General features: G+C 40.3%; 1 protein-coding gene across 1 annotated transcript; it reads left to right on the top strand.

Moving 5' to 3' along the window:
* Positions 1 to 18,362: 18,362 nt before the first annotated feature.
* LOC132805857 (lens fiber major intrinsic protein-like) lies at positions 18,363 to 27,539 on the top strand. Its single transcript, XM_060821173.1, has 4 exons — positions 18,363 to 18,725; positions 25,243 to 25,407; positions 26,070 to 26,150; positions 27,354 to 27,539. Exons 1-4 carry the CDS (start codon positions 18,363 to 18,365, stop codon positions 27,537 to 27,539), a joined length of 795 nt encoding a protein of 264 aa, XP_060677156.1.

The following is a 27,539-nucleotide window of genomic DNA, read 5'->3' as shown; positions in this document are numbered from 1 at the left end:
GTTATTATTGTATCGAGCCATCAGTATATCAGTTACTGTGAACTGTAAAGGCAGTTCTATGGTGCCTCATTATATGATTTGTACTGAAGGTGTGGGATATTGAGCAGCATTTTACTGAGTATGTGGAAACTGTGTTGTAAATTGTTCTGATATGTCACTCAGTATTTTCCTTCAGAGTAAAACATTTCAGTGTTATAGCAAAGGGGTAGGTTATGCAGGGGTAAGGCTTTTCTATCAGCGATGGATCGTTCATCAATCTGTGCTGTGGTAGATTGACAGTGTATCATCACACAACATAGGGAGGAGATATTATTTCAGAACGTGTATGAAGAGGTGCAATTGATCCACATATTAAAAGAGGCTACCATTTTACTTGCATGTGTAAACTGCTAATGCTTGCACCCATTCAATACTACTGGTATTATTAAATAGCAGACAACTCTGTTTCTTGTGATAATCAATTTGTATGTTGATTTTGAACGAGTAAAGCTTATCACCACATTTCATTTCTGACTTAGTTTTAATCTTATCTTAGTTTTAATCTTAGTTTTAAACAGTAATAACTTTTTCAGTATTATTTAAATTGTATACATCATTTTACCTCATTTGTATAACTAATAAAGAAATAAGACAAGCACTCTGACAATTTTCTACTTTACTTTCAGTTGTCTGATGTTTTTAAATGTTATAAACTACTGGTGTTCATTTAACTTCACATTTCTGTTAAGACAGATAAATTTCCAACACTACCATTAACCTACAGACACTCTTACTTCACACTGCTGTTAATACTGGAGGTAGTTTTTAAAAAAACTTCACAAGTAAATTATGCAAGTATAATGACAGGGTAATCTAGCAGTAACCTAATTAACCAGGGATGACTAGCAGTAAACTAATGAAGTAATTTACAAGACATTATAAGCTAGGAAAGCAAACTTTGAGTTGTTGGCAGTTGAACCCTGAGACTGGATTGTTGCCTTTACTTCTCAAGTGAGACCTAACATTGTGTACATTATCTTTTCCAATTGTGATTTCACAATTCTCTCTCCACTCCTGAAGTCACTGAGGTACAGTTCTGTGGGAACCTAGATGGCTGTCCTTAATGTATGAACCATGACAGTGAAATTGGCAGGCTATTTATTCCTGAAGAAGGGCTCATGCCTGAAACGTCGATTCTCCTGCTATGTCAATTCTCCTGCTCCTTGGATGCTGCCTGACCTGCTGTGCTTTTCCAGCAACACATTTTCAGGCTATTTAACCGTTGCAAGCAACAAAGCCTCTGATCCTATTCTCACTTGACACTGCAGTGACTGTAATGGGGTCAACCTGGTGGAACTCACAGAGTATGAGTTCCCTGATTAGGGCTATTAACCTGGTCCAATTAGGGGGTCCTGGCTGACAGATATAAACAGGATGGTTTGGGGAGAAAATAAGCACTACTGCGGTAGTGTGGGGTAAAAAGAAAAAAGAAGAAAAAAAGAAAAAAGAAAAAGAAAAAAAATAAACAGGAGATGTTTAATCCCTGCCCTCCCCTTCACTTTTTAAAAAATAAAGATAAACAGGAGGGTCAGAGGTTCTGTTCACTCTGAGAGCTGGTTCGGTGGCAAAGACTCTCCACGCGGAAATAAAGGGGGACTTGGTGACGTGTTACCAGCCTCTGGGGAGTTATTTCAGATACCACAGTAGTGGTTAGGTAAAATAGCACATGCAATGTGCCTTAATGACTACTACTCAGTGGCTCTGACCGCCACAATCATGAAGTGCTTCGAGAGGCTAGTCATGGCCCACATTAACTCCAGTCTCCCAGCCTGCCTTGATCCCCAATTTACAGATTGACGTAACAGGTCCACAGCTGACATCATTTCCCTAGCCTTGCACTTATCCCTGGAGCATCCTGTTCCTTGGATGCTGCCTAACCTGCTGTGCTTTAACCAGCAACACATTTTCAGCTCTGATCTCCAGCAGCTGCAGACCTCACTTTTTACATCTGGACAACAAGGCCACCTACATCAGACTCCTGCTCATTGACTACAGCTCCGTCTTCAACACCACTATCCCCTCAAGACTGATCTCAAAACTCAGAGACCTAGGTCTCAGCTCCGCCCTCTGCAACTGGACCCTCAGCTTCCTGACCCACTGACTGCAATCAGTGAGGATAGACAACAGCATCTCCTCCATGATAACACTCAATACTGGAACCCCCCACCAAGGATGTGTTTTCAACCCCCTACTGTACTCCCTGTACACCCGTGACTGTGTTGCCAAATTCTGACTGAATGCCATCTCCAAGTTTGCTGATGACACCAGCATGGTAGGCCGGATATTAAACAACGATGAGTCAGAATATAGAAAAAAGATAGAGAGCTTGATGACATTGTGCAATGATAACAACCTGTCTCTCAATGTCGGCAAAACTAAAGAACTGATCATTGACTTCAGAGAGAAAGAAGGAGAACACACCCCCACCTACATCAGCGGAACTGAGGCTGAGAGGGGGGAGAGCGCCAGGTTCCTTGGAGTGATGATAATCGATAATCTGTCCCAGACTTTCCACGTAGATGTGATGGTCAAGAAGATACAACAATGCCTCTTCTTCCTCAGGTGGCTTAGGAAATTCGGCATGTCCACAAGGTCCTCACCAACCTTTACAGATGTACCACTGAAAGCTGACTGTCCCGGTGCATAACGACCTGGTATGGCAACTGCTCTGCCCAGGACTGGAAGAAACTACAGAGGTTGGGTGCACAGCTCAGACCATCACAGAGGCCAACTTTCCATCCATGGACTCCACTTACATGGGTCATTGCTGTGGAAAGGTTGCCAACATCAGGAAGACACATCCCACCCAGTAATGCTCTCCTCCAACCTCTTCCATAAGATACAGAAGCTTGAACACAGTCACCAGCAGGTTCAGGAACAGCTTCTTCCTGGCCACTATTAGACTGATGAATGGACTCTCTAACTTCAAGTAATGTTGATCTTGTTAATATTGATCTTGCTGTGTGCACACCCTGTGCAATGTAACTTCGTGCACACCCTGTGCATGCCTTTTCCAAGTGTTTTCACCCTATGATCTGTATGTTCTTGTTTACTATGATCTGCCTCTACTACTCGCAAGCCAAGATTTTCATTGTACTTAGGTATACATGATAATTTAAAAAAACAGTAAAGTTAAGAGCAATAACAATAGGGGTTTCTCCTTTAATTGGCCCAGAATGCTGAGGTGAATTAGTCCACTTGTTGGGCCGAAGGGCCTGTTTCCACACTGTAAGTAATCTAATCTAATCTAAGTCCACACCGACCCGCCGAAGCGCAACCCACCCATACCCCTACGTTTACCCTTACCTAACACTACGGGCAATTTAGCATGGCCAATTCACCTGACTTGCACATCTTTGGACTGTGGGAGGAAACCGGAGCACCCGGAGGAAACCCACGCAGACACGGGGAGAACGTGCAAACTCCACACAGTCAGTCGCCTGAGGCAGGAATTGAACCCGAGTCTCTGGTGCTGTGAGGCAGCAGTGCTAACCACTGTGCCACCGTGCCGCCCACATGTACAACCCTACTGGCCAGTAAACTCATGATGGAACAGGAATCAAACATGGACCCCTCGCGTCGAGAGTGTGGTGCTGGAAAAGCGCAGCAGGTCAGGCAGCATTCAAGGAGCAGGAGAATTGACGTTTCGGGCAAAAGCCCTTCATCAGGAAACCTCGAGGCCTGCATGGATTAGTACCAGACTGGTGCAAGTGGCCTTGCTCACTTTATAAAAAACTGTAATCAATGCTAAGTGATGCAGTTCTCTCACAATATCACACTATCATATAGGACCTTATACAACTGCAGGTTTATTTAGATGGTTAAATTATGAAGAATTAATTATCTTGCTCACAATAAATACTGTTTCATTGACACTGAGTCTTTGATATTTGAGATAAGAATATAACTAAGTTTAGGCAATTACCAATTTTTTTGAGAGGGAGAAGGGGTTGGAGGACATTCAATGCTCTTCAGAAAGGCCAGAGATATGTTACTATTCGGACAGTATTTATTTAGTTCTCCAACCAGTAGAAGCCTGGAGAATTCAAGCCCAGGCATTAACTGTGTCAACATCAGCAGGATGTACTGGAATAAACTCTCAGTATAATAGACTTGCATAATCTGCTCTCATCCATTGTACTCTAGCTGGCAATATTCAATAGAAAAAAGCAAATACATTGTAGAGCCTCACAAGCCATATATACTTGATATATTTTGTATGCTGCTGCAAAATCTATTCTTGTAACTGATGTAAAAATGCTAAGCTGGTGAAAGCAGTAGCTGCAAATCACATGATTTTCCACCACTGTCGAAATAAAGAAATAACACCTTGCATTTACACTATATCTTTAACATGGTAAAACCTGCTAGGATACATTGGGGAGGAATGAATTAAAAACTAACAAAGCCTCAGAAGGATTAGGTCAGGTGGTCTGCCCTAATCTTGGTCACAGAGGTACCTTTTAAAGAGGGTCAGAAAGGAGGAAAAGGGTGGAAAACAGCCCCAGCCTATTCAGCTTCTCCCTCTAGCTCAAATCCTCCAACCCTGGCAACATCTTTTTAAATCCTATCCTGCACCCTTTCAAGTTTAACAACATCTTTCCTGTAGGAAGGAGACCAGAACTGTATTCCAAAAGTGGCCTAAACAATATCCTGTACAGCCACAACATGACCTCCTAATAGTTATATTCAATGTACTGACCAAAACAGGGCAAGTGTACCAAACGCCTTCGTCACTATCCTGTGTACCTGTGATTCCACTTTCAAGGAACTATGAACCTGCATTCCAAGATCTTTTTGTTCAGCAACACTCCCAGGACCTCACCATTAAGTGTATAAGTCCTGCATTGCAGCACCTCACATTTATCTAAATTAAACTCCATCTGCCACTCCTCAGCCCGTTGCCTCATCTGATCAAGATCCCATTGTACTCTGAGGTAATCTTCTTCACTGTCCACTACACCTCCAATGTTGGTGTCATCTGCAAACTTACTAACCATACCTCCTATGTTCACATCCAAATCATTTATATAAATGACTAAAAGCAGTGGATCCAGCACCGATCCTTGTGACCACTGGTCACAGGCTTCCAGTCCAAAAAAAAACCCTCCCCCATCACCCTCTGTCTCCTACCTTCAAGCTAACTTTGTATCCAATTGACTAGCTCTCCCTGGATCCCATTTGATCTAACCTTACTAAGCAGTTACCATGGGGAATCTTGTCAATTGCCTTGCTGAAGTTCATACAGACAACATTCACCACTCTGCCTTCATTGATCTTCTTTGTCACTTCTTCAAAAAGCTTACTCAAGTTCGTGAGACACAATTTCCCACACACAAAGCCATGTTGACTATCCCTAATCAGTCCTTGCCTTTCCTAATACATGTAAATCCTGTCCCTCAGGATTCCCTCCAACAATGTGCCCACCACCAATGTCACGCTCACTGGTCTATAGTTCCCCGGCTTCTCCTGACCTCCTTTCTTATATAATTGCACCACATTGGCCAATCTCCAGTCTTCCAGCACCTCACCTGTGACTATCGATGATACAAATATCTCAGCAAGAGGCCCAGCAATCACTTCCCTAGCTTCCCACAGAGACAAACCCTTTGGATTCTCCTTAACCCTATTTGCCAAGGCTATCTCATTCCCCCTATGTACCTCCTGATTTCTCTCTTAAGTATACTCCTCCTGCCCTTATACTCCTTGAGGGATTCACTGGAACCTAGCTGTCTATACCTACCATATGTCTCCTTTTTCTTAACGAGAGCCTCAATTTCTCTAGTCATTCAGCATTTTCTACACCTACCAGCCTTGCCCATCACCTTAACAGGAACATACTGTCTCTGGACTCTCATTTTCTCACTTTTGAAGGCCTCCCACTTTCCAACTGTCCCTTTACCTGCAAATAGCCTCTCCCAATCAACTTTTGGAAGTTCTTACCTCATACTGTCAAAATTGGCCTTCCTCCAATTTAGAACTTTAACTTTTAGATCCGGTCTATCCTTTTCCATCAGTAATTTACAGTCGCTGGCTCCAAAGTGCTCCCCTACTCAATCAAAGAGTAGGTCAGGTTTTCCTCCTTCTCTAGTAGATATCTTCATATACTGAATAAGAAAGTTTTCTTGTACACACTTAACAAATTCCTCCCTATCCAAGCCCTTAAGACTATGACAGTCCCAGTCTATGTTTGGAAAGTAAAATCCCCTACCATTATAACTGACTCATTTTTATAGATATCTGAGACCTCTTTACAAATTTGCTTCTCAATTTTTCATTGACTATTGGGGGGGCCTATAGTACAATCCCAATAAGGTGACAATTGTTTTCTTATTTTTCAGTTACACCCAGGTAACTTCACTGGGCATAGTGTCAGGCATATCCTCCCTAAGTACAGCTGTAATGCTATCCCTGATGAAAAACATCACTCCCCCTGCTCTCTTACCACCCTTTCTATCCTTCCTGTAGCATTTGTATCCTGGAACATTAAGCTGCCAGGCCTGTCCATCTCTGAGCTATGTTTCTGTAATAGCTATGATGTCCCAGTCCCATATTCCCAACCGTGCCTTGAGTTCATCTGCCTTCCCTGTCAGGCCTCTTGCATTGAAATAAATGCAGTTTAGTTTATTAATCTTACCTAATTCTCTGCCTTGCTCTCGCCTACCTTGACTACTTGGCTTTCTCCTCTTCTCAACTGTACCAGCCTGAGACTGATCTTTTTTCTCACTATCTCTCTGGGTCCCCTCCCTACCCTCTTACCAGTTTAAAGCCTCCCAAGTAGTACGAGCAAATCTTCCTGCCAGGATATTGGTCCCTTTCCAATTCAAGTCCTTCTTGTATAGGTCACTTCTACCCTAGAAAAGATTCCGGTGTGAATTTAGGGTATCAGTTGTTATGGCACAGCCACCAATGATTGGATAAAAGGAATGGTGGATACTTAAGAATCCAAAGTTGGAGGAATGTCAAATCCTTGGAATGTTGAATGACTGTAGGTTATATGGAGATAGGGAAGGAGGGGAGAGGCCATGGAGGGAGTTGACAAGGGGATAAGAATTTTAAAGATTAGGCACTGGTGTACTGAGAGCCACTGTAGCACAGCGAAGATAAGGGTGACGAAACCAAACGTTTGGTCCAATATTCCACTATAATTAGCTGCTAGGGAGTGCATGAGAGTAACCAAGAGTGAGTGTCTGTTCAAAGCCTCCTTCTTCCAAGTCTGAATTGGCCCTCTCTTTTGTAATGAAAAATGTCTGATTTATCATATAAATATTTACAATTTTTTAGAGTTTGGATTTTAAAATCATGGCATGTGGTTGATTACTTTTCTGAAAACTTAAAGAATAACTAGATTACTTGGTCTTGCCATAACAGTGTGTGTCATGCAGCAGGAAACCCAAGAGTGTGAATGGAAGATTGTTGGTACTGTGCTGGTTTACGACAGGAAGTGTAAATATTGAGGATCATTAGCTTGGTTTTGGTTCAGTGTAATCAAGAATTGATTTTAGATTTTAAAAATCCAGATATTAAAAGATTTTGGCAATTCAGAGGTTATCTGACTGAGGGGAAATGCAAATGGTGAGTGTACTGATTGTAACAAGATCAGCCAACTGGACCTCATACAATATGAGTTCCCCAATTGGGGCTGTTAATCTGGTCCAATCAGGGAGCTCTGGTCGATATATAAAAAAAGTCAAAAAGTGTGGTGATGGAGAAAGCACAGCAAGTCAGACAGCATCCAAGGCGCAAGAGAGTCGATGATTCGGGCATAAGCCCTTCATCAGGAATATGGAAGGGAAAGGGGGCTGAGAGGTAAATAGGGGTGGGAGAGTACGGCTGGAGGGGGAAGGTAGGTGGGATGGTGACAGGTGGATGTAGGTAGGAGATGATTGTGATAGGTTTGTGGGGGGGAGGGGGGGTTAAAGGAGAAGATAGGTGGGAAGGAAGATGTACAGGTAGGTCAGGTTAAGAGAGCAGTGCCGAGTTGGAAGGTTGGATCTAGGAGAAGGTGGAGGGAAGGGAGATTTGGAAACTAGTGAAGTCATTGTTGATGTTTGTCGGATCCCGAGGCAGAAGATGAGGTGTTCTTCCTCCAGTGGATTTGGTGGGTAGCTTTGATTTGGCGATAGAGAAAGCCCAGAATTTGCATGTTCTTAGGGGAGTGTGAAGGGGACTTGAAGTGGTTGGCCACAGGGCAGTGGGGTTGGTTAGTTCGTGTGAGCCAGAGGTGTTCCCTGAACTGCTCCGTGAGTTGGCACTCGATCTCCCAGATATGGAGGAGACCACATCGAGAGCAACGGATGCAGTAAATGAGGAGGGAGGATGTGCAGGAAAATCTCTGCCAGAGTTGAAATGATCCTTTGGGGCCTTGGACGGAGGTGAGAGATGTGGTGTGGGTGCAAGTTTCACACCTCGTGCGACGGCAGGGGAAGGTCCTGGGAGTGGAGAGTGGGTTGGTGTGGGGCGTGGACCTAACGAGGGAGTTGCAGAAGGAATGGTCTCTCCAAAACACAGATAGGGGTGAGGAGGGAAATGTATTTCTGGTGATGGGATCTGACTGTAGATGACGGAAATGGCGGAGGTTAAACATGGTGAGTGTCAGAGATATTGACACTTTGGTGCCCAACTCTGTATGAGAAGATATTATAAGTCAAGGACTGTTCATGTGAAAATAAAGGGTGACTTGGTGACGGGATACCAGTCTCTGTGGAGTTATTTCAGTCAGGATGACACAAAAAGTCTGCAGATGGACATAGACTGGCTAACGTAGTGGGCAAAAACTTGGCAGATGGAATGTATTGTGGAAACATGTGAGGTTATGCACTTTGGCAGGAAGAATACAGGAGCTGAATATTATTTAAATTGAGAAAGACTGCAGAAAGCTACAGCACAGAGGGATTTAGGAGTCCTCATCCACGAATCACAAAATGTTATCATCCAAGCTCAGTGGGTAATACGGAAGGCAAATGGAATGTTGGCCTAACGCTTGCTTTCCACAACGTATATTCAGTTTTTGAAATAAATCTTGACACAATGAGACAATTCATTCAAAAGGGGGGATGCATGTCAACATTGTACGAGACCTACCTTAAATACCGGGGATTCAAAAATGTTCTGAAGTGTAGAAATATTAATTTTTTATTACATTTTATTTGATGATTCAACATGGCATTTTCCTTTAACTGATTCTGAAATGTTTGGAGAAAGGTGGAACTTTATCTTCATTCTTTTACAAGATGCGTGTGTCATTGGCAAAGCTAGCACGTGTTGTTTATCCCTAATTCGTTTGTTAACTTACTAATTTGTCCCTGATTGAACCGTTGCATTAATTGGGTGTAGGAACAGCCACTGTACTGTTAGGGAGGGATTTCCAGGATTTTAACCCAATGAAAGTGAAGGAACGACAATATATTTCCAAGTCAAGTTGGGGAGTGGCTTGGAGAGGAACTTTCAGATGATGGGGTTCCATGCAGCTAGTCCTTCTAGGTACTAGTTGTCGAAAGAGCCTTGGTGAGTTACTGCAATGCATCGTAGAAAATAGGATCAGGAGTAGGCCATTCAGCCCTTTCAGCCTGCTCTGCCATTCAATACGATCGTGGGTGATCATCCAACTCAGTCTCCTGGGCCCTTCTCCCTATAACCTTTAATCCCTTTAGCTCTAAGAACGAGATCTAATTCTTTCTTGAAGACGTTCAATGGTTTGACCTCAATCACTTTCTGTGGCAGTGAATTCCACAGGCTCCCCACTGTCTGGGTGAAGGCATTTCTTCTCATCTCAATCTGAAAAGGTCTACCCCGTATCCTTAAATTGTCACTTTGGTTCTAGCTTCCCCATAGGGGACCTGCATTAACCCTGTCTCATCCTGTTAGAATTTTATAGGTTTCGAAGCAATACCCCCCAACCCTTATTCTTCTAAACCCCAGTTAAAATAGTCCTAACTGATCCATTCTCTCTTCACACAGTCCTGCTATCCCAGGAATCAGTGTGGTAAATCTTTATTGCACTCCATACAGCCAGAACATTCTTCCTCAGATAAAGAGACCAAAACTGCACACAATACTCCAGGTGTGGTCTCACCAAGGTCCTACATAATTTCAGCAAGGCATCCCTGCTCCTGTACGTAAATCTCTTTACTACGAAGTCCAACATACCACTGCCTTCTTCACCACCTGCTGCACCTACATGCTTACTTTGAAGGGCTGGTGTACAACGACTCCCAGATCTTGTTGCAGCTCCCACTTTCTCAATCTATTGCTATTTGGATAATAAACTGCCTTCCTGTTTTTGATACCAAAGTCTATGACCCCACATTTATACACATTATACTGCATCTGCCGTGCAATTTCCCACTCACTCAACTTGTAGATGGTACACCCTGCTGCTATTGCGCAGTGATAGTGAAGGATGTGAATGCTTAAGATATGGAAGATATGTCAATCAAGTGGGCTGCTTCGTCCTGAATGGGTGTCACACTTCTTGGTTGCTATAGGAACTGCACCCATTCAGGCAAATGAAGAGCATTCCATCATACTCCTGATTGTGCCTTTTGGATCATGGACAGGCTTTGGGAACTTAGGAGGTGAGTTACGCAAGTGCCTAGCAGGACATCTGACATGTTAATCGATAAAATGTTAAAACTGCTGAATTTACAATGAAAGAGAAAACAGGTCAGAGGCCATAAGTTTATTTTGACTTCAAAACAGAAGCATCAAGTTTTCAGTTTAGAAGAAAATTTCACCCTAATGGAAGGGTTTTATTTTGTGACGCCTCCAAATTGTGAGAGTTTGCGTAGAAGTTTTCAAGTTGTCAGAACTGAACAGAAGTCATGAAACTGTCTCAGCTGTTCAAGAAGGAGAACAGAAAAGAATCAGGTAAGTCAGAAATTAAAGAGTTGAGTTAGGAGTGATGGTTCTCTGAGACTGAGCATGTATAAAGGAGATTGCTGGGAAACAGGTTGAAACTTTGTTTTGCTGTTTACGTGAAGATCTTTCTAAACTCTCATACATCGTTTTATTTGATTTTCTTCTTTTGTGTAATAAACCTGTCTTATTTTGTTAAAAACCATTTGAAGCCTTGTGTACATATGTTCAATGACTAACCATCATAGTCACCAACTACAAAAATTAAACATATGTTCTATTAGGAGGATTTCATTCTGGGATCTGACTTGTTCAGCATTACCATCAGTTGGGATCATAACATTTCCCCAAATTTATAACATGAAATAAAAACAATAGTAATGTTTTCCTTTGGTGAATACAAGTTGGATTTCTACAGCACAGCAAAAATGAAGTAACCAGTCAATTATCTACCTCATTGCTGTTTGAGGGAACATGTTACACACAAGGTAACTACCATGTAATGTCAGTGATTACAAAAATAATACCTTGGCTATGAGATATTTAAAAACAACTTAAGAAAGTGTGCAAGTGTTTAATTAATGCAAGTTCTCTGTTAAAGCTGGAATTATAGGTTATACTCCAAAAATAAGAGGATCTTCAACATTAAATGTCCATAGTTAAAAATCACACAATACAGGTTATTGTTCAACAGGTTTATTTGGAAGTACAAGCTTTCAGAGCGCTGCTCCTTCATCGGGTAGCTAGCAAATGAGCAGCACTCTGAAACCTCGTATTTTCAAATAAACCTGTTGGACTATAACCTGGTGTTGTGTGATTTTTAACTTTGTCCACCCCAGTCCAACACTGGCACCTCAATATCATTAAATTTCCTGTAATCCATCTGAATTCTGTCAAAATGCAGTAACTCAATGAGGGTGACCTACAATGGACACAAGAATATGAAGCGTTTTCATTAAAATGTCTGATTCCAGATAACTGATCTGAATGAGCTGAGAATTTGGGGTCTCAAAGAATTAAACTGAGATTTTCCCAAACTCATGATCCAGAAATTGAACAATTCTCTTCATGCCTCGCAATAAATCCAAAGGAAAACACTTCTAACTCATTCAAAATTCATTTACTTGGACAAAGTTAACATCAGATCCAATAATTGTGGCATTTGAGCATCCCTGTAAAGCAGGGATGCCTCTTGTGGCATATCCGCCAGGCTGTTGAAACAAATGCAAGATTCAGAAGACTCAGTCATAACAAGCAAATGCTCAATCTAGTCACATCTCTACATATGGAAGCAGATTTAACCCCACATGGTTTCTCAATAGGACATTAGAGAATCTTATCAAAAGATGTTGCTTTTGCTTTTGTGGCATCTTCTACAATAGCAGTTAAATCGCCATCTGAAAGGCAACCAATGACTGACGAAGAGATAGGCTGAATTGGATTGTAGGCTGTAACGAGAGCCAAGCTGCCAAACTTGTTCAGAAATCTTCACCAGGAAGTTGCCAACAAAGATATCAAACTCTCTTTCTCTGTAATTATTCACTTTCTTCACATCAGAATTAAGTTTCTAGGCAGAGAGATTTTAACATGCACAAATATAAGATAAGAATTGTTAAAACAGGAGACATAAAATGATTAGAAATTGAAGGGATAAATATTAGCAAAGGTTAAAAGAAAATAGCGACATTTGGGCATGCATTAAAATTATCTAATCAATAAGAAGCTATTATGAACAAGGGTAACTACATATTCTGATGCATTTGATTCTAATTGAAAAGAGGTTTTCATAACTTCTATAGAAAATTAGAGAGGTCATATAACATTTTGGGCACCCTAAATTCAAAAGAATGCTGAAGCATTGATTAAAGTTCAAAGAGTAGCAAGGATCATCTGGATTTAGGACTATGAAGAAAAATGTGCAGAGCTGAACTTCTTTCTCATTGGAGATGGAATCATTCAGAAAGAATATGATCCACATCTTTGAAATGTTCATTAATAACTATAGTGGAAGTAGGCTAGGTAACTTGGACGGTACTTGCATAACTTTATTACATGAGAATTTTATTTACAAGCTCTAAGTCACAGAGTTTTTTTTCATAAAACAGTACATAATTGCAACGCAGTTCCAATTGATGTTGTGTTATTTAATTTATGTTTTGCAAAATCAATAAATGTCTGGTCAGGAACAGGCTTGCATGTTTTGAGTAAACAAACAGGTTGGAATAGGCGTGGTACACCGAATGGCTTCCTTTTTTACTGTATTCTTCCATGGTTAAAAGAATAGCTAGGAAAGAGACCGAATCAGTTAGGACTATATTCAATGGAGTGTAGAAGAATGAAGTGAGATTAGATTAGATTCCCTACAGTGTGGAAACAGGCCCTTCGGCCCAACAAGTCCACACCGATCCTCCGAAGAGTAACCTACCTAAAACCACTCCCCTACCCTATATTTACCCCTAACTAATATACCTAACACTATGCGCAATTGAGCATGACCAATTCACCTGACCTGCACATCTCTGGACTGAGAGAGGAAACCGGAGCACCTGGAGGAAAACCACACAGACACAAGGATTCCACAAAGACAATCGGGCAAGGCTGGAATTGAACCTGGGTCCTTGGTGCTGTGAGGCAGCAGTGCTAACCACTGATCCACCTTGCCATCTCATAGAAAAATCATATTTTATAGATATTTTATAGAGTATCTATAAACTTCTAACAGGATTAGACAGGGTAAATTCAGGAAGGATGTTCCCAATGGTGAGGCTGTTCAAAAACAGGGGTCCCAGTCTAGGGACATAGGGTAGACCTTTTAGGATTCAGATGAGGAAAAATGTCTTCACCCAGAGAAAGTTAAAAATCACACAACAGGTTTATTTGGAAGTACAAGCTTTCGGAGCACTGTTCCTTCATCAGGTAACTAGTGGGACAAGATCGACTGTCTTATGATCCTCGTTGACAGTGTGCTGCTGCATAGCAGGTCAGGCAGCATCTGAGGAGCAGGAAAATCAATGTTTCGTGCAAAAGCCCTTCAGTCAACCCTTTTCCAGCACCACACTCTCGATTCGAATCTCCAGCATCTGCAGTACTCACTTCTGCCCTGTCTTATGATCCTGCCCCACTAGGTACCTGACGAAGGAGCAGTGCTCCGAAAGCTAGTACTTCCAAATGAACCTGTTGGACTATAACCTGGTGTTGTGTGATTTTTTATGTTGTCCACCCCAGTCCAACACTGGCATCTCCTCATCATGTTCACCCAGAGAGTGAGGAGCCTGTGGAATTAAATACCACCTAAAGCCATTGAGGCCAAAACATTGAATGTTTTCAAGAAGGACATAGATACAGTTGTTGGGGTTAAACAGGCCAAAGAGTATGGGGAGAAAGCGGGAACAGGAATGGTTATGATTATATTGAATGGCAGAGCAGGTTTGAAGGGTCAAGTGGTCTACAAATGCTCCTATTTTCTATGAAGTACCCTTTGCAGCATGGTAGTTATGAGCTATGATCATAGAATTCCTCAGAAGAAAATCTTATTAAGGGTGAATAATGGTGGTTGTATGCTTACATAGGCATTGAAATTTTGCTGATTTACTTTTGGATGACAAGTAAAAACGACACAAACTTCATTCAAGAGATTAACAAGTTGGACAGACTCCATAAAAGTTCAAATTGTGCATGATTGATGGAAAAAATGCGTTTAAAGGTTGAAATGCCATTTTCTTGTTTTGTGCTTTTTTATGCTATGAGCATGCACTGCTACTGTGTAACAGGCACACAATGGAAATGACTAGAGAAGCAAAAAGGGAGGAAAAATCATTTTAAAATGTCAACAATACTTGTCAAAGTCAGGAACTTCAGCATTCAACAAAGCACACATTGAGAGAGTGATGAAATACTCCAGCCCTACTTAGCAGGCTACAGAGAAAATTCTTGTCTTGAAACTGGAACATATGCAGACCAAAACCATATATAGGTCAGTGGAATAAATACGAATAACTGCTTCATGACAGAATCCATCCTGCAAAATACTAAAGAGATGAATGCAAGCAGATGGACTCAGTGGGTAAGGACTTCTGCACATTTTTAAATGTTCCCTGCTGCTCAGCTTATCTACTCAGGGTTAGTAGTATATTCGTTCTGGATATCAATGCTTATTCCACCATTATGACAGCTGTAATTTGTTGTATCACTGTGCAACATAGTATCAGTAGGAGAGTATGTTCTTGAGTTTTAGGACTTCGTGAAAATAGCTGGCTTTTTAAGCAAATGAATAAAAGACCCAATCCTCTCAAGGATTCTGTTTAGTCACTCTGGTATCTACCATATGCAATGCAAACATGGGCCATTAGGTTTACATGACTTCACATCGACAATTATCCAAATACACAATGTTCGGTTACATTCTCTCAAATCCAGGGTTTCGAAGCGTGTGTAGTGAAACTCCAGAAATGAAATGAGTTTTTTTCTGGGCTAACGTATCAAATCCAGCAAATCTGCACGAACAATGACAGTATTAAGCAGGAAAGTTTCCAATTGTTATCTAACCGTTTATGAAGCCAAATCCCCGCCCCCCACAACATGTCACGGTATTAACCCTGCAGGCAAAGTCAGACGTCCATATCTCGTTAAATAGCATCGATCATTAGGACGCAGTTTGGGTTATTTACCGTTTTTGCGTTTTTGATCGATCAACAGCCGCAAGCAAATTACTGGTCCAAATAGTAACATATTTAGGAGGAACTTGAACAGAAATTGTGTCCTTGTCTGTCCACTTGTTCACATCTCACCAGGTACTGAGCATTATTTAACAGTGTTCAGACTGAAGCACGTGTCGAGATTGCTTCAAAATTCACAGTGACGCACGTAGTGATTATTCAAACAAGTCCAGAAAGCCTTGTATTTGTCTTACACCTTTCATGACCCGTGGACATTTCAAAGTACTTTACAGTCAATAGTATTAATGAAATTGCAATCATTCTTATAAGAAATATGATCAATTTGCCCACCGCAAATCTCTTTCAACAGCAGTGCGATAATGACCTGATCATGTGTTTGTGATATTGACTGAGGATAAATCTTGCCAGGACACTGAGAAGAATCCTTCAATTTCCCTTCAAAGCAATGGCCATGGGATAAATCAGATGTTTTCTAATGCTATTACACATCTTTGGAGCTGGGATCTCCTATGCCCATCTGAGAGCATAAAGCTGGGCCCTGTTTTAACATCTCATCCAAAAACAAAACCCACCTCCAACAGTGTAGCACTCTCTCACTGAATTGTCAGTCTTGCTGTTTGTCCACATTCTGGAGTAGAACTTCAAAACAAAGAATTTTATGATTCAGTAATGAGAATGCGCTAATTGAACCATGTCTGACATAAGTTCAGAGGTAAGTATATATGGAGATTAAACTTCGCCCAATTAATTTCTCCACAATGCTGATTAGATTTATGTGACAATTGAATATTAAAGACCTCTTTCCAGGTCATCCCTCAGCCTGCTTATTTAAGAGGAAACAGGCTCAACCTATTCAATCCTTCCTGATAACTATAACCTCTGAATTCCCGAGCCCGCTTTTAAAAAAGTTGCAATTTCCTTCTTCATTTATTCCACATTTGTAAAATGGAGACTAGAACTGTGCATACTTTTCTAAGTGTTGTCACATTAAGGTTTTAATATAATTTCTCTGCCTTTGAATTCTGGTAATCCAGTACTCAATTACACCCTAACCTTATGGTTTTGTTGACCTGTGCTACTACTTTTAATGTGATTCCCTGATCCTTTTGAGGTTCGTCCCATTTAGAGTCTTACATTCCATGGAATATTTGGCTTTCTTATTCATCCTATAAATTTGTATTGAAATTAACTTTCCATTTAGACACTTATTCTGCAAGTTTGTCAACATTTTTTGTGTTTTCTTGCAATCTTCCTCAACATTAATTATATCGCCTAATTTGGGGTTATTTGCAAGTTTTGATATGGTACTGCTGATTCTCAAGACCAAATCTTGATATCAACGGTGAACAACAGCGGTACCAGCACCATTACCTGTATGTTATCACTTCCCATCTTTTCAAATCTGAGTAACTTTATATTTAGTTTGTTTTTAGCTTTGTGGCCAGTTTGCTATCCATTCTGCTACTTGTCCTCTAAATCCATATGGTCTGACCTTACTCAGGTAGGTAAAAACAATGACTGCAGATGCTAGAAACCAGATTCTGGATTAGTGGTGCTGGAAGAGCGCAGCAGTCCAGGGAGCATCCAAAGTGCAGCGAAATCGACGTTTCGGGCAAAAGCCCTTCATCAGGAAAAAGCTGTACCTTATTGAAGGCATTTTGCAAGACTATATAGATTACATCAATTGGATTACCCTTGTCTACTCTTTGTTGATTTCTCAAATAATTCAACAGGGTTGGTCAAGCAAAATGCTTATTGCAATCCATGCAAATTTTCAGCATACTTTCATGTTCACAATGTTTTTCAATTGCAACGTTGAGGAAAGATGCCTTTACATTTCCTACCATCAGCATTAGGTTAACTAGTGTATAACTCCAAAGATTTGTTCTATCTTTTCTGTTGAATGTTGAAGTAACATTAGCTGCCCACCAGTCCTCTGGCACGATCCTATTAAATGTATATTGTAATCTCTTTCCTAGCTTTATTTTTAGTGTGCATTGATCCATACAGGGATTTCATCCTCTTTATTCAAGTTTGTCAATTATTTCACTTTTTTCTACTTTAAATGCCTTCATTGTTGCCATTTCACTGGCTCACTGGTTAGCACTGCTGCCTCATAGCACCAGGGTCCCAGGTTGTCAGTGTGGAGTTTGCACATTCTCCCCGTGTCTGCGTGGGTTTCCTCCGGGTGCTCCGGTTTCCTCCCACAGTCCAAAGATGTGCAGGTCAGGTGAATTGGCTATGCTAAATTGCCTGTAGTGTTAGGTGCATTAGTCAGAGGGAAATGGGTCTGGGTGGGTTACTCTTCGGAGGGTCGGTATGGACTTGTTGGGCCGAAGGGCCTGTTTCCACACTATAGGGAATCTAATCTGCGTTCATCTTGTACATCCCTTTGTGACCTTACCTTTCGTTGATGTCCTTTTGCTATTCAGGGGTTTGTAAGATATTAGAGTTTTTACTTTCACAATTTAATTTAATGGACCCTCGTTGCCTTCCTAATTGTTTTTTTTATTTTTGACAATCGTTACCAAGTATATAGTCGATTGCAGAAATAGGATGGGGGAAATATAAATCACTGGAATATGCCTATTGCGCTAGGATGAAACAGTTAAATATAATGACAAACCGGACAGGTCCCTCCCACAGATAATGCTGTCAGATTCAGAGTCCCCTATAAATACGTCATTCTGTGCAATTAAATTTGGGGGGAATGTTTGAGGAGTGAGGAGATAACTTCATTTTTTTTATTTTCTGTTTTCTTTTAATAGTTTGCTTTTTGGAAGATCGGGAATGATGTGGGAGCTGAAGTCTATCTCCTTTTGGAGGGCAGTCTTTGCAGAGTTTTTTGCCACCATGCTCTTCGTATTTTTTGGACTGGGCTTTACCATGCGATGGTCTCCGGGCCCCATGAACGTGCTGCTGGTTTCTCTGGGTTTTGGCTTTGTCCTGGCTGCCCTGGTCCAGGCGGTTGGACATGTCAGCGGGGCACACCTCAACCCGGCCGTTACCTTCGCCTACCTGCTTGGGGCGCAGCTGAGCATATTCCGCTGTGTAATGTACATGATCGCTCAGCTCCTGGGGGCAGTGGCGGGGGCAGCTGTGCTGTATGGGGTCACCCCTCCCTCGGTCCGGGGCAACCTGGGGCTCAACACGGTAAATATGTTGGTAAACGTACACTTAAGAGGAGAAAAAAGCTTAAAATATGAATCTGGAGGGGGAAGAAAAAAAACAAAATCCTTATTTTGAAAGCGAGTATTAAATAGAAAAATAGTTAATGTCTTGGAAAGTCAAAGTATGAACAGAGTTTCGAAAGGCGTTTCAAAAAATATAATGGTGTAAGCGTGTAGAGACCATAAATAGTACTTCTAAAAGTTTCATTTATTGAAACAACGGGCTTGAGTATGAAACATCTTTGAGAATGAATTGGGGTAATATTAACTAACGCAATTTTCAAAGTATAAAGATACGAGACACATTAATCGAGAACCTATATAATCAAATTGAACCGCTGTAAAATCTAAACTTTATCGAATTGATCATTTAATATTTGAAATAAAATACATCTGGAACTATGTTAAAACGTTTTCGTTGAACTAGTTAATGCGAGGATGTTTAAATTTTATTTGATTTGAATAGGGAAATAAAGCATCATATTGCAATATTCCAGCCGGCATAATTTTTTTAAAGAAGTGATGTGGAAATTAATGCAGTACGTGTAATGACAGCGAAATATGCGACCAAACCCGGTAAATTGGTGCTTGAAAGCTTTCAAAAAGAATATTAATCTGAAGTGCCGGGATGGAAGTTGCTCCGCTGGCTTTACAAATCTCTGGTCATTTAAAACGGCATCATTCCAACTTTGAATAGGTATTTGTTTCGTCTGTTGTGAGTCAAAGCGGCGAGTGCACATAATCAATCAGTATGGCTGCATTTTGCTGTATACACTTTTAAAGGTGTTGAATGAAGCTGGAATGCTGCTCTCCAGAACGCATTCAACAAACGTCTTAATTGTGAGTCAGCCTGAACTTTAGGGAGGAAAATTTGGGAATCTACCTACCGCTGGGAATTAAGCGTAACAAAATTAAGAGATTTTCCTCACGAAATGCAAATAAATCATTCAACATTTTAAGAAGTTCGCCATTTTCTGAAAATTCGTAAACACGGCAATTTTTAGCCAAGAATGTGATTTCTTGACAAATCAACCGAAGTTTTGAAAAGTACAGATAATTTATTTCTGATTCTAACCTAGCAATAATGTAAGATAAATAAAAACATAAAAAATGGAACGGTAGTCAGGTTTTCTCTGTGTGGATCTCCTTGACTGATCGATCCCGTTAAATCCAGTGAAGTTGATTGAGCGATGAAAAGGCAGGAAGTTCGGCAATATAATCAACAAGGTGAAAACAGACAGAACTTTAACGAAGCTTGAGTTGTAGGAAGGGTCAAAGTCTTGGTAGACTTCGTTTCCAATCATATTCGCATTTAAATCTGTCACTTTTAGTATTTATCAAAACAAAATGAGCTATATATTTAGAAAATTACATTAAAATTCTGGGTGAGACCACCCCTGTTCCTGCATATTTCTATGAACCTATCTAAGAGAGCTCGACGATGCATAAAATGCTGTCCAACTCCAGGCTTTCTTTAGGGGCTAATGTGGCACAGGAAAACAAAATCATGTTTCTGTATTTTAGCGGTTAACCCTCAAACGTAGACCAGGTGCGCATTTTCTTTTTAAAATCGATTACTGAAATTAGGAACAGTAGTATTTCTGATCATTGCTAAGTTAAATATCTGGCGTGTTTTGAGATGTTTGCTGATTTGAGTGCTTCTGAGATAAGTATTTGTTTGATGCATCCAACATAACAGCCTGAGAATGCCCCATCAATTTGATAGATGTTTCCTGAAATGTCATACGTTTTAACAAGCCTTAATTTCTGTTTTAATACTTGAGATAGCATGATTGAATGTGTTCACTTGTAGCTGTACTTGCAGGGTTACTTTTCTCAGGCGCAGTTACCTAGGAATTTTATTTCCAATAAAGGTCCTGTGGGTTAAATGTACCAGTCTGGACATTTTCAGGGTCTTAGAAATCTGCCCAAAGGTTAATGAAACCCTCCAGCTGATTTGAGATATTAGCAAGGAGGACAGAACAGGGTGTTTTGGTTGTCGCATGCAATTTTTATTCTTGTAAATTGCAGGGAAGTAAGGTTTTTTAAAACTACGCAATAGTTTAAAACTACGCAAAACTCAGCTGTGAATTGCTACTAGTTCTGGAGTAACAAGTTGATTGACTTAAAAGCTCCCCATATATTCTTGGCGTTTACATTGTTCGCAGAAGTGATCCTACTATGAGGCTTTGGGACTTGCATGTTACAGTAGCAGCTTGAACGTTTGGTCTTGGTGAACAGATACATTTTATTTGCGTCTAGCGGGGCATGTGAAGAAAACCGACCCCCTTCCTAACGCTTTAACTGATATATGAAATCTTGCTGGGAGTGGACGGTGAATTTTCATGGCAGGAGGTTTGAACAATCCAGAGTGAATGGTTTCGATCTCCCAAACTGGTGTCAAGTCTAAAAAGGATATTGGGTATTTTTCCAAGATTTGCAAAACGGATTAAGTGGGCCGGTGCATTGTCCAGATGCTGATATCGCGGTCAGAATAACTCGGCGGGGGCGAGGGGGGGAAAGAGGAAAATCAGGCGGTTTCAAATACAGTAAAATCCACACATTTGCCCTGCTATAGAGCAAATGCACAAGCATTGCTTTCTCCAGGAAACGTTACTGTTGGCAGCAGCCCCATTTAGCATCTGGAGTAAAAGCTGCAATCTGAGTAATAGCTCATCAAGGTGAGCATGGACAGCGGCTGCAATTCAAGTCAGTGTATTCACATTATGGACGCAAATGATAAAATAAAGTGACAACTCACTCGCAAATGTTAGTGTATGTCTCAGTGGCAATGACAGATCGTGTGATGTAGAAACGAACAAATCCCAGTTCGATATTTGAAGAGTAGAACTCTGCTGGTGACCTGGGCAATATTCCATTCTCAACCAATAGTACCAAACCCACCAAGAGCAAAGATAGGTCACTAATCTCAGTCGTGCTTTTGGAAGCTTGTTGTATGCAAATTAGCACCAAAACAAAGTAAGGGGCCTCTGATTCACTGCTTGCTGTTCGTGCGATTTGAATGTGCGCAAAACACCGAAACAGATTAGCTGGCTACTGATCGGATTGTTGTTGCTGGGATCTTGCTGCATGCAAAGGGTCACGAAAACAGGTTAGAGTGATCATTCGTGGGACTGTTCATGGGATCTTGTGCGCAAACATCACTAAAGCAGACGAGAGTGGTCATTGGGGGGGGGGGGGGGGGAATTATTCAGTGGGATCTTGCTGTGCGCAAACGTCACTAAAACAGACTAAGTGCATTGCCGATGCTTTTTGTTTTACACTGATCAGGACAAACCCGCGGGACGGTTTATGCTGCTGAGTAGGGGAGTGCCGATTGGTTAACTAGTCGCTCTTTGATGGGATCTTGCTGTGCGCAAACATTCACGTAAACAGACCAGAGTGGTCATTAATGGGACTTTTTTAATGACATCCAGCTGTATGGGAAACACCAAAGCGAATTCAGTAGTCACTGGCCTAACGTTCGCTCCGTGGAATCTTGCTGTGTGCAAAACGTCACGGAAAGTCAGCCCGTGATCGCATTTCTGCTCGCCGGACCTTACTGTACGCGACAAGCCACATGGGCAGTGATCACATGGCAGTTCCTGCAAACTTGCTGTGGGTAAAACTCCACCAAGAGAGATCAGATGATTAGGGATCTCACCTTTTACGGAATCCTCCTGCGCGCAAAACAACAAAGCAAGCTAACTCTTGACTGATCCAATTTTTGATTTGGTGTTCTTGGACTGTACAAATCATCAGCAACACCAATTAAGTAATTATTGATCGGAGTTGTAGTGGTAGGATTTGACTGCACGCGAAAAGAGACTAAGCTAGACCGGCTAGCAATCACTCTTATTGCTGTGCGCCAAAAAATTACTAGTAATTGGTCATTTTTGTGTAAAATTTTGATGCGAATTAAGTTGTTCCTGCATTTGCCGATGTACTAACTCAATTGAGTTCAGAATAGTTTGCAATATAGGAAACATTTTGACATGGAGTTGGAAGATATAAGGATATGACAAGTATCTTTTAACCGAAGTAGTTCAATCACATCAAGTATTATCTTTTAGTTTCAACATTTTCAGTGATAGTCCATCTGAATAAGTATTCAAGATGCTTTTAGGTTTCGATTTTGGTAAGTCGAAGCTTTGAATATTTGGGGATTAAAATGTAAATTGGCCACAATCATTACAAGTCATTCTCGAGTACCAGGAAAATGTGCTATAATTCTGCAACATCTCCACTCCTAAGATTCAGACGAATATTCACTCCCCTTCAGCTACCTGCCTGTTTCAGAGAGAAGGCCAATGGCGGTCTCTAAGTCTGCGCTAAAAGCTGAACACATAATTAACCACTGGTATGCCAACGATCAAGGCATAATCCAAGACAACTAGACGGAACTGGCACTAGCCTGGGAAGGATTACATGCACTGGTTCACCAATTACAGGATGCAAAATCAATTGGCAGCTTGCCAGGGCTCAATTGCATAGTTTACCATTAAGCTGTATAGGATGCAATGCATGATCGATCACTCGGACAAGGACACTTCCCACAAGATCATTAACTGAAATCCATTCTCCCCTCTCCCCCATCCCTCAAGATCAAACACTTAGATTGAATGACTACAAAAAGAGGACAATTCTTCAAAACACATGGTCCATGTACTTATTCTGGTGTTAAGCGGACAATAAAATTCCATAGCATTATTCAAAGATTCTCCACATTTATTCAGCATTCTCCCTCAACTAACTCCACCCAAAAAGATTAACTGATCGCTCATCATTTTCTATGTACTTGCTTGCATATTAGGGACTGGACTTAGTAGTGGTGCACTGTACTTGAAACAGATTTTTTATGTATATATTAAAGCATTAGGAAAATGTGAGTCTTCATTTTATATATATTGATCACTTGGGATTTTCAATTCAACATGCCATGGATTCCTGCTATGAACTGCTTACTGTAGCAAATAACTTATTAGAATAAAGCATTTTATAGGGGCTGTCTGGTATCTCAGATCATCAGCCAAGAAAGCAAAACATTTACAACTGGGTTGAGTCTCCTGTGACAATGGCAAAACATTTGTGTGATACATGCACAACAAACTAATGACATATATAAATGTGACTGTTAATATACTGAAAGTGTGCATAGTCAACATTTGACCAGCTTTCATTTTCAAAAAAAAGTGTTTTGTTTCATTTCCTATTCTTACAAAGTTAAACGTTGTAGAATATGCAACAGAACAGAGTGAAGAATAATTAGAGTTACGACTGATGTTTGATATCAGTTGTAGAAAAATGTTAACCTTTAGCACAACTAGAAAACTATGCATCCTTTCTTCAAGACTGTTTTGTGGTGTAAATGGAAAATAGGAAATGACCAGGATTGCAGAGAGGGCAGTTATTTTTAAAAAATAAACTTTAGATTTTTGGTCAAATTTCACCATGATTGTGATTGAATTCTCAGATGATTTAAGTCTCCTATAAGCTGAAGAAAACCCTAGATTATGTAATACATTATTCCAGTGTTAAGTTCACAGGCATAGATTTTTCTTACAGTTGTGGAAGATCATAATTCAACTCTCTTCGTGATGGGAGGTAGGTTAAAGCATTACCTTTTTAATTTATTTATATTCCCCCCTCCCACCATACACACCTCACAAAGCTTCCTTTTTTAAAATCATGACTAGCAACCTACAGAACCATATCTGAAACCAGTTTGGGTGGTTTCATTCTATTCCATATGAAGATGGTTCCACAAATCAGAATTATACCTAGTTTGGCACAAATTTCCACTCTCACTCAGAAGTCATGGAAAAGTAGTTCATGGAAAATGAAAACCTTACAACTGGTGTGATACAAGCATTTTTGAGCTTGAAGAAAAAAAACACACAGTTACGGTAAAGTAGAGGCAGTTTTGGTTTTACCCAACTGTTTGAAGCTAACACCAATTCCAAAAGTGGAACAGTTGCATTATCTATCCAGCACTGATTTCCTTCAATTTGATAGACACAAAAATTCAATGATAATTCACAGCTCAATAGACAGTTGTTTAGTAGGTATTTGATTCACAAAGGAAGTCGTAATGTGATGTCAAGAAGATTGGAAAAATAAATAAGAGTGATTTTGATTCTCATAGTAAAATAATCTAATTGAGGATAATTTGAATAAGTGATTGTTTGACTCTAAAAGAATGACACTTAATGAGCAACCATTATTAGTTCTGACTGAGTCACTTTTCCAAAGTTGCACTCTGTTCTATCATATAGCACCCATTAAAATGTTAAAATGCCTGTGGTTTCAGTTGGTTTTCAAACCCTAAAATGGACTCACCCCAAATACACAAGGGAAAGGAGGTGGCTTTAAAATTTTATGGCTCTATGCAGTTTATAGAATATTTTTGTTTGCTAACAAAATCAATGAAATCTGTAAATATTTCCTAAATTAATTTCTAGTCTGTTGTTATGATTTTCCATTTCTTTTTAATTCTTTAGCTGCATGCTGGAGTGGGTCTGGGCCAGGGTACAGCTGTGGAGATATTCCTTACTCTTCAGTTCGTTCTCTGTATTTTTGCCACAACAGACATTCGCAGAAATGGATTTATGGGCTCAGCAGCTATCATCATTGGTTTTTCTCTCACTGTGGGTCATTTCTTTGGGGTAAGTCTGCAACTTTATAAATCGAAAATAGAGTCGAAACTAGACTAAACAAGGTAAATGCGCACTATCCAAACTTATGTACTATTACTTGGTGTGACATTCTGTTATACAGACCAAGAAGACACCCAGTGTGTAGTGAGTTAGCCTATCCCAGACAGGGCACAACTTAGGTTCTAAAATAGACCAAAGTCCCCACTCTGGGCTAGGAAGGGGAGATAAATTACCCAGGGGTCATGCTCTTAATCATTATTCAGTAACTTACGCCAAAAGGTACACATATATGAACATCAAGCAAAGACGATTATTACACTCAGTTTGCCATTATACTTGTGTCAACCTCTTCTGGGCAATTTCAATAAATTTTTACTGTGGCAATTCAAATTTCAACTGTTTTTTTGGAAGTTTTATCATAGTACATTATCAGAAAGAAATGGATAGTTGTGAAAAAAAATCAAATTAGACTTCATGGTCCACTGGAAGAATTTGGTTTGATTGGCCAATGATCTTTTCTCTTTACATACTTCGGTGAACACTAACAGTTGAAATTAAAACAGGAAATTAAATTTGATTCATCAATGGAGTGCTCAGCTGTAAATTAACATCTATCTTATGAATTAATGTTCAAAAAGATTTGAAATTATGCCTATCTTCTTTTTATTCAGCTGTATTATACAGGATGTGGAATGAATCCAGCCCGTTCCTTTGCACCAGCCATACTTACGAGAAACTTTGGAAACCACTGGGTAAGAACAAACAAAATTCAACTAAAATACAGTGGGATGCTGAACAAAGAACACATAACATGAGGCTGTTAATTTCTTCAATTATTAACCAGGCAACCAGTTAGAAACTATAGTGACTTTTGTAACCCCAAGAACTTTGCAAAGTTGCCCATTATTCCAACTCATGACCAAGGACTCCTTGGACACAGGTCAACAAGGTTATTACAAAGGAGACACAGTACTTATTTTATTTATCCTTGTTTGCATCTTATCTCATACTCAATAAGAGGTTGCACATGCGATTGCATCAGTTTAGAAAATGCATCAATTCAGAAATTTCAAAAGTTCCAGTAAGTCCCTGCGTACCAGTTTTGAGCTATTGTTTGAAATATTCTTTAAGTGTATTCTGGATTCCCAAGTAACCTGAAAGACTACTTTAAAAGGCAAAATGGCCTCTCCTGAGCTTTAAACTCTTAAAGAGGGATTTATGTTCTAATTAAGATGTAAAATTCTCCCTAATTCAACACAAATTGTCATTAACAATCTAATTTAGATAATTTATAAAAACTGACATGAGAAAAGAAAACATCTCACTGGATCTTGTAGAAAGGTAACTTATTAGCTCTATAATTTAAAAAAAATACAGCTGTACATTCTAAAGCAGTGAAAAAGGCAGATTTTACCTGGAGAAACTGCAATGTTGTAACTTGCAATCCAGAAGCAAGCATAGGAAGTGTGTGACTCTATGGGGAAGGAAATCAGAAAGCCTTACTTTTTCTGGGTGAGGAAAGGAACAAGCATCCTGGTTTTTACAGCTGCTTCTTTTCAATAGTCTACCAAATGGATGCAATTACACAGACTTTGCACACCATTGCTGTACTGTGCAAAACCTGTGTAAAACACATTAAAAATGCTTAACTCATGGTAGCTACTGCACCACTCAGATCATTAAGTTGTATGGCTTAAGCCAAGTTGGCTGATTGCAAGCAGGGTGTCAGGCATCCTCAAACCAGTGATGAAGAAACGTAGCTGGAATTTCCCCTGATCACGAAGTGACCCTTGCAGGAAAATGTTTACATCTGGACAGGATCTGACCTGAACTTAATGTTTCCATAGTACAACAGTGTGCTACTATCAAATATAAAAAGATAGAGGAAAAGTGCTCAATTCAAATAAGATAATATCATTTGTCTCAACTCTGTTCTTATTTCTTTATTTTTGCAGGTATTCTGGGTAGGTCCTCTCATAGGAGGTGCTATAGCAGCACTGCTTTATGACTTTATCCTCTTCCCCAGGATGAGAGGTCTTTCAGAGAGACTGGCTATTCTTAAAGGAGCTCACCCTCCAGAAGCTGAGGGGCAACAAGAACCTAGGAGTGAGCCCATCGAACTCAAAACACAAGCCTTATAA

Source organism: Hemiscyllium ocellatum, chromosome X, assembly GCF_020745735.1.
Source record: "Hemiscyllium ocellatum isolate sHemOce1 chromosome X, sHemOce1.pat.X.cur, whole genome shotgun sequence".
Classification (NCBI taxonomy): domain Eukaryota; kingdom Metazoa; phylum Chordata; class Chondrichthyes; order Orectolobiformes; family Hemiscylliidae; genus Hemiscyllium; species Hemiscyllium ocellatum.
Note: the sequence above shows the minus strand (reverse complement) of the source record. Positions and strands in the feature narration are given on the sequence as shown.